Raw genomic sequence first — 9,453 nt, forward strand, 5'->3', positions numbered from 1 at the left:
GATTCCCAGACTTGCTCAAGCAGTTCTGTCTGCTCTACCCAGGGCGACAGCTTGAGACTATCTCAAAAAAGAAAAAAAAAAAAAAGACCTCCACTCATTATTTCAGTATAAACCAACAGATATTTTTAACATGCTCTTCTTTTTCTCCTTTTTAACAAACGAAGATTTGGATTCCCAGACTTGCTCAAGCAGTTCTGTCTGCTGTAGCAGACATGAGGCTTTACTCATTAATGAAGCAACTAGAAAATCAGGAAGTGGCAAGATGGGTGGTAAGTTCTCAACACTTTAGAAACTGTATGCCAGTTATGTCATTCCTAGGGGCATGAAACACATGGAAATACCCAGTCCCAAAACAGTTTTAGAAAATAATTCATACAATTTATTGAGGTACTTCCATAATTAAGAACACCAAAATGCAAATGGCATATACCATATCTCTTGTTCTTTTTTTTTTTTACTTTATTCAAATTAATATGAGGGTACAACATTTAGGTTACAATGTCATATCTCTTGTCCTGATTAAGCCCTGGGTGGTGGAAGCCACTCATGCCCTCAAACACTATGAAAGGCTAAACCTTAGGAGACAGCCTTTAAAAGCCCTTTCACTCCTCAAAACTGCCCTTGCTTCACTTTTCATAGAATTCAGTAGGAATTCTCAGCTATTTACACCCCTTATTCTGTTCCTTTAGCTACCTGAGGTGCAGTCTGAATTCCCTTTGCCTTGAAACAGTCTTTTACTTCTGCCTGGAATATCTGAAATAGTTGGACTCATGTAAGGGACAGAGTGTGGTGTAGAAATCTATCTTTTGTCATTTGGCTTACATCAAGGTAGGTAGATAGATTCCTGACATCTTCCAGTCATAAATGGATTTTCTAATTTAAACCATACTCTGATGAGGGATTGGATTCTATAGAACTATTGTTATTTCAGTTGGCTCTTTCCAAAATTAAATAAGCTTATATGAGCCAACTTAGAAATCTTACTACCTTTTAAATATTGTTTCTGTTGGAAAATACATTCCAAATTCCAAGTAACCGATTTATCAGCACATTTCTAGAATATAATTTATTAATAAATTGAAGAAAGGACATATTTCTATAAGTATTATATTCTGCATTAAAAAGAAAGATTGGTTTAGTGATTAAGTCCTTGCTAATTGATTCAGGGATAGTGTCAGTCTATTTGATTGTGATCAGGCTAGAGTGCAGTGATATCATCCTAACTGACTACAACCTCAAATTCTTGGGCTCAAGTGATCTCCTGCCTTAGCCTCCCAAGTAGCTGGGACTACAGGTACTTGCCACCATGCCTGGCTAGTTTGTCTGTTTTTTGTAGAGATGGGGATCTCATTTTTGCTTATGCCAGTCACAAACTTCATGCAGTCCTCCCACCTCAGCCTCCCAAAGTGTTAGGATTATGGGTGTGAGCCACTGCATCTGGCCTGTGCTTTTATTTTATGTACACTGCTGAAGGTTCAGTATGAAATGGTTAGGAAAAGGTTCACAAAGGCTTTGAAATCTTGCCTCCAGCCAGGTGTGGTGGCTCCTACCCCTAATCCCAGCACTTCAGAAGCCCATGGTAGGAGGATGTCTTGAGCCCAGGAGTTCAAGACCATTCTAGGCAACACTGCAAGACCCTGTTTCTATAAAAACTAAGAAACATTAGCTGGGCATGGTGGTACAAGCCTGTAGTTCCAGCTAGTCAGGAGGCTAAGGCAGGAGGATTGCTTGAACCTAGGAGGATGAGGCTACAGTGGCTATGATTGCCCCACTGCCCTACAGCCTAGGTGATAGAGCAACACTGTGTCTCTTAACAGAAATAAGAAATAAATTCTTCTAGTTTAGGAAAAACCTTTAACTTCATGAAAATTGGAAACTTTTTTGAGTCTATATTTGAAGAGATAGGAAACTAATGATACCACATGTTTAATTCCCTTGTCCCAACTAACAAATTTCCTTTAAGACATCTGTTTTGTAGACTTAGTGATGCTCCATTTGCATGTTCTTCCAAACACTGGTTTATTAATTTAGTCTATTTCCAAATTAAAATTTTAAAATGTCTCCTGACATTTTCTCTCCTCCTGTTTTTTTCTTAATTTTTTCATCAAGAAATAGGGTAATATTCTAAACCAAAGTCAATAAAAAACAGTCACAATACTCATGTAGCTACTGGCAGACAGTTTAAGGAACACTGATTGGGAGAATATAGTTATGAATGTCAATCCTTAGAAATTCTACATCAAAGAATCTGTGTTTTATATCTTTCATTAACAAAGAGTAAGATTTAAATCAAATGCAATGCCATAAAAATGCATCTGAAAGTATAAACTTCTTAACATTAATAAATATAGATCTGATACCATCATAGATCTGTGTTTGACGTAACTTCTTAAAAACATTGTTTGATGTGTTTTTTTTTTTAACATTTAGATTTGCTTGCTGTTTTCCATAGAAGATAATACATACCAAGCTTTCCCATTCTCTACTTCATACATGTTTACTCATAATTTTTCCTAGTTTTTTTGCCAGTTGTGTTCTTGGTTCACATGGTATTGCTGTACCAGAACCCTTACAAACACCATGGAAACTGTTCTCACTGTAATTGCTCTTTTCTACTATCCTTTGGAAGGTTCAAAGTCTATGAACAGGTGAGATATATTATTGTTAATAATTATGTATTTAATATAAAGCTCTACGATGTACTTTTGAAAATCTTAAATATCAATATGTTGTAATGTCCAGTACTTGCTACTATTCATGAGAACTACAAATTTTCAGTTGGTACATTACAGCAAAAACAGATAGATAATACACTGGAACATTAATGACTGTTTGATAAAAGAAATGTTTATAGAGGTGTAGAAAATGGAAAATCCATAAGGAAAGGCCATAGTCCCCCAGCTACACAGAGTGGGAAATCTCTATCCTCTTTAAGCCCTAAGGAGCAAAGACAGGAAATGGTTACTGGAGTCTATACAGAGTTATAACTATAAGAATGGGCCCCAACAAGAGATAGGGATAGCCAGGGGAATAAATAATTCTAATTCCACCTCCTGGCCTAATTAGCCAAAACAAGTCAGAAGCCAGAAAGCAAGGTAGCCCATTGATGTAGTCCATGCAGGTCAGCCTCCCTGCGCATGGAACAGGCAAAGGGTGGAAAGGCAAATAGAAAATATTGAGACTTGATTTGGTTTCGTATAAACTGGCGAAACAAATGTCAAGTAAAGGGAAGATAAACAAAGGCACAGAGCTGTAAAAGGACTTCAGTACGTTCAGAGAAAATTGTCCAGGGTAGCCAGAGTATGGTAGGATGCAAGGAAGAAGAGAAGAATAAGGAATGAGGCTAGAAGGGGACTTTGCCCTGCTCCAGAAATTGGACTTTCTTCTGTGGGTTATAGCGAACCATTAGAGGCTTTGGAGAAGCATGACATAATCAAATCTGACACGGAAAGAATTCTCTTACAATATCAGTATTTATGATACACTTCAAGAAAAAAAAGCCAGAAGTGAAGAGTCTGGTTAAAATGCTAGCATCCATTCTTTCTACATAATGGTTGTTGGGAGGATCAAATCAAATAAGATCATTTCTACCTTAGACTCTTGACTGCAAAAAAAAAAAGCATTCACATCTGTATGATAAGGACTTTATTAGGAGACTAAAAAGAAGAATGGGCATCTCAGGCTTGTGGCCAGGCCTGGTAGAAATCTCAACCATACGAATGAAGTGGAGTTTTATACAGAATCCAAGGCCAGTTTGGGGGAATGGACTGTTTTGTTGTACCTTATAGCCCAGTCAGTGAATCCGGTTTAGTTTCCCAGCCTTTAGGGCCTTAGCTAATCTCTGTCCATTTCTTTTCTTGCTACCAGTTGCCCAACTTTCTCTCTCACATTCAGAGTGAGAAAATCCAAATAGGTCTGTTAAATCTCATTGTCCCTATGGATGTAGCTTTCATAGTGGCCAGCCTTAGACTGGCAGCTTGGGTGAGGTGCCTTCTACTGACTGAGTCAGAAAGCAAGGGTCATGTGGTACAAAAGGACTACTATGAAAGCATTCTTCCAGTAAAGCATGACAACAGCTATTCCAGACTTAGTACAGAATTATCTAAGCATTGATTTCTGTAAAATGATAACAGCTCTCAAAAGAATGAAATAAGAATCTGAGTAAACTGTATAATGTAGAGTTTCTTACAAAGTAAGCGTGTGTTGCCTATGACAATATGACAATGATGTTACTGTTAAACAAAGGAATGTTTCTGAGCAATGCAAAAAAAATGAAGGTCAGTGATAGGACTTGAAGTAAAATGATGACAGCTGAAGTGGGAAAGAGAAGTAGATGCATGGGGGATAAGAAGCTGCTGTTTAAGGTGACTCCAATTTTTAAGACTCAGAAACTACATGATACTATTTACTTACATAGTGTATACTGAACAGGTTTGAGGGAAAATTTATGTCGCATACGTTAATTCTGAGTGCCAGTATGTCTGTGTATTACTAAAAATATTCAAAAAGGGCTCAGCACGTGTAGCTCAGCAGCTAGGACGCCAGCCACATACATTGGAGCCTGCCGAACAACAATGACAACTACAACCAAAAAATAGCCGGGCGTTGTGGCAGGTGTCTGTAGTTCCAGCTACTTGGGAGGCTGAAGCAAGAGAATTGCTTAAGCCCAAGAGTTTAAGGTTGCTGTGAGCTGTGTAATGCCACGGCACTCTACCAAGGGGGATAAAGTGAGACTCTGTCTCTACAAAAAAAGAAAAAAAGTAAACCGCTTGACTACATTTTTTGTTTTGGGGGGGTTTTGAGACAGTCTCACTATGTTACCCTCAGTAGTACTGTAGCATCACAGCTCCACAGCAACCTCCAACTCTTGGGCTTAAGCAGTTCTCTTGCCTCAGTCTCCCAAGTAGCTGGGACGACAGGTGCCTACCACAATGCCCAGCTATTTTTTTGTTACAGTTGTCATTGTTGTTTAACTGGCCCAGGCTGGGTTCGAACCCGTCAACCTTGGTGCATGTGGCCAGTGCCATAACCACTGTGGTACAGACGCCAAGCCATTTTTGGTTTTGCTTTTGTTTTAGAGACAAGAGTCTCACTTTGTTGCCCTCAGTAGAGTGCTATGGCATCACAGCTCACAGCAACCTCCAACTCTTGGGCTTAGGCAATTCTTTTGCCTCAGCCTCCCAAGTAGCTGGGACTACAGGTGCCCACCACAACACCCAGCTATTTTGTTGTTGTTGTTGTTGTTGCAGTTTGGCCAGGGCCGGGTTCAAACTCGCTACCCTTGGTATATGGGACCAGCACCCTACTCACTGAGCCACAGGTACCGCCCAACTAAGTTTTTTAAATAGGGAAATCTTACATGGAAATCTAGATTTATGGTTTCTTCTGAAAAATTGGAACTCCTGGTATCATTTTGGACCAGGATTCCTTCAAGAGAATCTTGTAGTCCCCCCCAGCCTGCCTTTCTCATTTTGATTGTTTGGCCTCTATAAGCATTTAAATGTGTTATCCCTGCTTTTACAGCCTCATTGATGTAGGGATTATTTAAAGTTATTTATTAGTTAATAGTTAATAATGGTATCATATGTTTTATTTTGCTTGCTTTTAATTTTTAGCAGGGCTAAGTATTTTTCCACATGCTAATTTACTCTGTAGTCCTTGTGATTAAATTATCAAATCATTTCTTTCAACCATTTATTGAAAGAAGTCCTATTAGCAAAAATCTACATTTTTATCCATAATGATATTGATTTGTATAGAATTTTTATATATGTTATCTTTCAACTGGATAAATTAGCTTACTTTCAAAACAAAATCATATGTACTCATAAACCCATCATTGCCTGATGTTTCTTTAAACGTACAGGTTTTTTCTTAGAGAAAGGGTTTGTGTGACTTTCTTATAGCACCTTAAGGAAAACTTTCCACTTTTCTTCAAAGAAAATAATTGGCAAAGTTGTGAGGTGAAAAGTTAGTATACTTTTCAGCACAAGAGGCATTAAGACATATGACTTGAATTCTTTTTCTTTTGCACTTTTTGGCTGGGGCCGGGTTTGAACCTGCCACCTCCAGAATATGGGGCCGGCGCCCTACTCCTTTGAGCCACAGGTGCCGCCCATAACTTGAATTCTTAAAAATACTAGAATTAGGATATTAGTGCTGGAAAATACTTTAGATATTACCTCTTTTTACAGATAAGAAGTACACACTTAATTTATGCATTTCTGAGGTAAAGACTCAGAAAGCATAAGTAACTGCCAAAGTTCATATAGCTATTTATATATGCACCCAAAGGAAAATGCATATTACAGGGTAAATAGTAGATAATTTCAAAAGTAATTTCCCACTTGTCTTGATAGCACATGTTCCTTGCTTACAGTGTCAAGTACTCATCCCTGGTGGCACTTGCCTTTGTAATTCGTCCCACAGCTGTCATTCCATGGATACCTTTGCTCTTCAGACATTTCTGTCAAGAACAGAGAAAGCTTGATCTGATTCTACATTACTTTTTGCCTGTAGGGTAAGTATGGCTATAATCCATCTATTAATTTACTATAAATGATAAGCTGAACAAAGTTTTTACATTTTTCAGTTATTATCTCTCTCTCTTACTTTCCTTTTTTGTGGGGGAGGAAAGGGGACAGAGTCTCACTCTGTTGCCCAGGCTGGAGTACAGTGGTACAATTACAGCTTACTGCAGTTTTGAATTGCTGGGCTCAAGTGATTCCCCTGCTCCAGCCTCCTGAGTAGCTAGGACTACAGGCACACACCACTGTGCCTGGCTACCTTTTTGTAGAGAAGAGATTTTGCTATGTTACCCAGGCTGCTCTCAAACCCCTGGCCTCAAGCAATCCACCAACTTCTACCTCCCCAACTGCTGGGATTGCAGGTGTAAGCCACTGTGCCTGGCCTAATTTTTATATCTTCTAATGTCAGTGAACTCTCAGTCCAAGGAAATAGAATATTTCTGAATTTATATTTTACATTTTTATATTTATGATCCTGACTAACTATATAAGGATTTTAATTTGCTTATCTGAGAGTCTTTAAAATTATTTGTAACTTAGAATGTTCCTATGCTTATTTCCTAGCTATTTCTCAAATACATTTTAGAGGTAATTTATTCTTTAACATTTATACAGGGCTTTAAAATTGTATAATGTATTTCCACATATTACCTCATGATTTTCACAAACCACACATCTAGGCAGTATATGTGTTTTTATTAGTAGTAAAGGGGACTTGGAGAAATTAAAAGTTGTTAACCGAGGTCACTGGGCTGATTGCTGTGATATAACAGACCTGGGGGCTAGGTGCCTGTAGCTCAGCAGTTAGGGTGCTAGCCACATACACCGGGGCCGGTGGGTTTGAACTCAGCCCAGGCCTGCCAGATAACAATGACAACTACAACAACAACAAAAAATAGCCAGGCAATGTGGCGGGTGCCTGTAATCCCAGCTACTTGGGAGGCTGAGCCCAAGAGTTTGAGGTTGCTGTGAACTGTGATACCACGGCACTCAGTACTCTACCAAGGGCAACATAGACTCTATCTCAAAAAAAAAAAATAGAACTGGGATTGAAACCCTACCACAGACTTATCCCAAGTATCTGGTAGAATACCCAAAATAATTATTTACTGTGGGGATAAGTGTCTACTGACATATGACCTTTTTATATCCTCATGTACTATATAAGGACAGTTTGGTCAGTGATCAACTGCATACACAACAGTGGTCCCATAAGATTATAATACCATCTCTTTATTTTTCTATGATTAAATATGTTTAGATACACAAATATTTGCCATAATGTTACAGTTGCCTACAGTATTCAGCAGTAATGTCCTATGCCTAGGAGCAGTAGGGTATACCATATAGCCTAGGTGTGTAGTAGTAAGCCATACCATGTAGATATATGTACGCACACTCTATGATGTTCACACAGTAAAGATATTGTCTAATGATGCATTTCTCAGAACATATTCCCATCATTAAGGGAGACATGACTGTACTAGTATTCACTCTGCGTAAGTATTTCAAGGGTAGCAATTTGAAAGGACTAAATTATCTCATGGCTAAGTTGCTACTTTTGTCATTTCTCAGGTTATTAACATCATTTTCAGCTCAGTGCCTGTGGCTCAAGTGGCTAAGGCGCCAGCCACATACACCTAAGGTGGCGGGTTCAAATCCAGCCCGGGCCCGCCAAAACAACAAAGGCTGCAGCCAAAAAATAGTGAGGCATTGTGGCGGGCGCCTGTAGTCCCAGCTACTTGGGAGGCTGAGGCAGGAAACTCGCTTGAGCCCAGGAGTTGGAGGATGCTGTGAGCTGTGAAGCCACAGCACTCTACCCAGGGTGACAGCTTGAGGCTCTGTCTTAAAAAAACAAAAAAAACATTGTTTTGAATGTATTCATTCATTGAGCAAATATTTAATCCTACTATCTGCCAGACAGTGTTCTGGAGATACAGTAGTTTAACCAAACAAAGTCCTTATCTTCATGAAATTTACTTTCTAGTGTGGGGAGACAAACAGCTAAAAAGATAAAAGTAAATATATATTTGGCAAGTACTATAAGGAAAAATGATATGGAATAAGGAAGATAGAATGCCTACGGAGAGGGGGCAGTTATTTTGTATGGAGTAAGTGAGGAGGACCACCAAAATGCAACACTGAAACCAAAGCTAGCCGGGTGCAATGGCTCACACCTATAATCCCAGCACTGTGGGAGGCTACAGCGGGAGGATTGCTTTAGCTCAGGAGTTTGAGACTTGTCTGAGTGAGAGTGAGACCCCAACTTATGAAAAAAAATGAAAAACCCAGCCAGGTACGCGCCTGTAATGCCAGCAGCTTTGGGAGGCTGAGGCATCAGGATGCCCACAGCCGAGTCTGAGGTTGCAGTGAGCTATGCTCTTAAGAATGTAAGGTATCATTGTCATTTTTACAATCAGCAATACTTCAATTGACTTTCAGCTGCCACATTGTCTCACCAATAATAAGTAGAATAAGTAAAACAAGTAGGTTGTTTACTTTTTTCTTTTTTTTTAATGAGATGGAATCTTGCTCTATCTATCGCCCAGGCTGGAGTGCAGTGGCATAAGATCATAGCTCACTGCAGCCTTGAACTCCCGGCTCAAGCAGTCCTTCCACTTCAGCCTCCTGAGTCACTAGAATTATAGGCATGAGCCATTGTGCTCAGCTAAGTGTAATGATTTGAAAATTGATCAGTATGGTTCATGACATTTAAAAAATAAAAGAAAAATCAGGCCAGGTATGGTCACCTGTAATCCTAGCACTCTGGGAGGCCAACGCAGGTGGATTGCTTGAGCTCAGGAGTTCAAGACCAGCCTCAGCAAAAGCAAGAGCCAGTCTCTACTAAAAATAAAAGAATTAAAGGCTGGCACAGTGGCTCACGCCTATAATCCTAGCACTCTCAGAGGCTGAGGCAGGTAGATTA

At 39.3% G+C, this 9,453-nt stretch overlaps 1 protein-coding gene across 1 annotated transcript in view; it reads left to right on the plus strand.

Moving 5' to 3' along the window:
• PIGB (phosphatidylinositol glycan anchor biosynthesis class B) overlaps window positions 1–9,453 on the plus strand; it is a 34,938-nt gene that overhangs the window by 6,695 nt on the left and 18,790 nt on the right. The window contains exons 5-7 of the mRNA XM_023509998.1: window positions 165–269; window positions 2,518–2,648; window positions 6,380–6,520. Coding sequence (XP_023365766.1) covers window positions 165–269; window positions 2,518–2,648; window positions 6,380–6,520 — 377 coding nt within the window. The remainder of the gene's footprint in view (window positions 1–164; window positions 270–2,517; window positions 2,649–6,379; window positions 6,521–9,453) is intronic.

Source organism: Otolemur garnettii, unplaced genomic scaffold (assembly GCF_000181295.1).
Source record: "Otolemur garnettii isolate 467f Iridium unplaced genomic scaffold, OtoGar3 scaffold00011, whole genome shotgun sequence".
Taxonomy (NCBI): domain Eukaryota; kingdom Metazoa; phylum Chordata; class Mammalia; order Primates; family Galagidae; genus Otolemur; species Otolemur garnettii.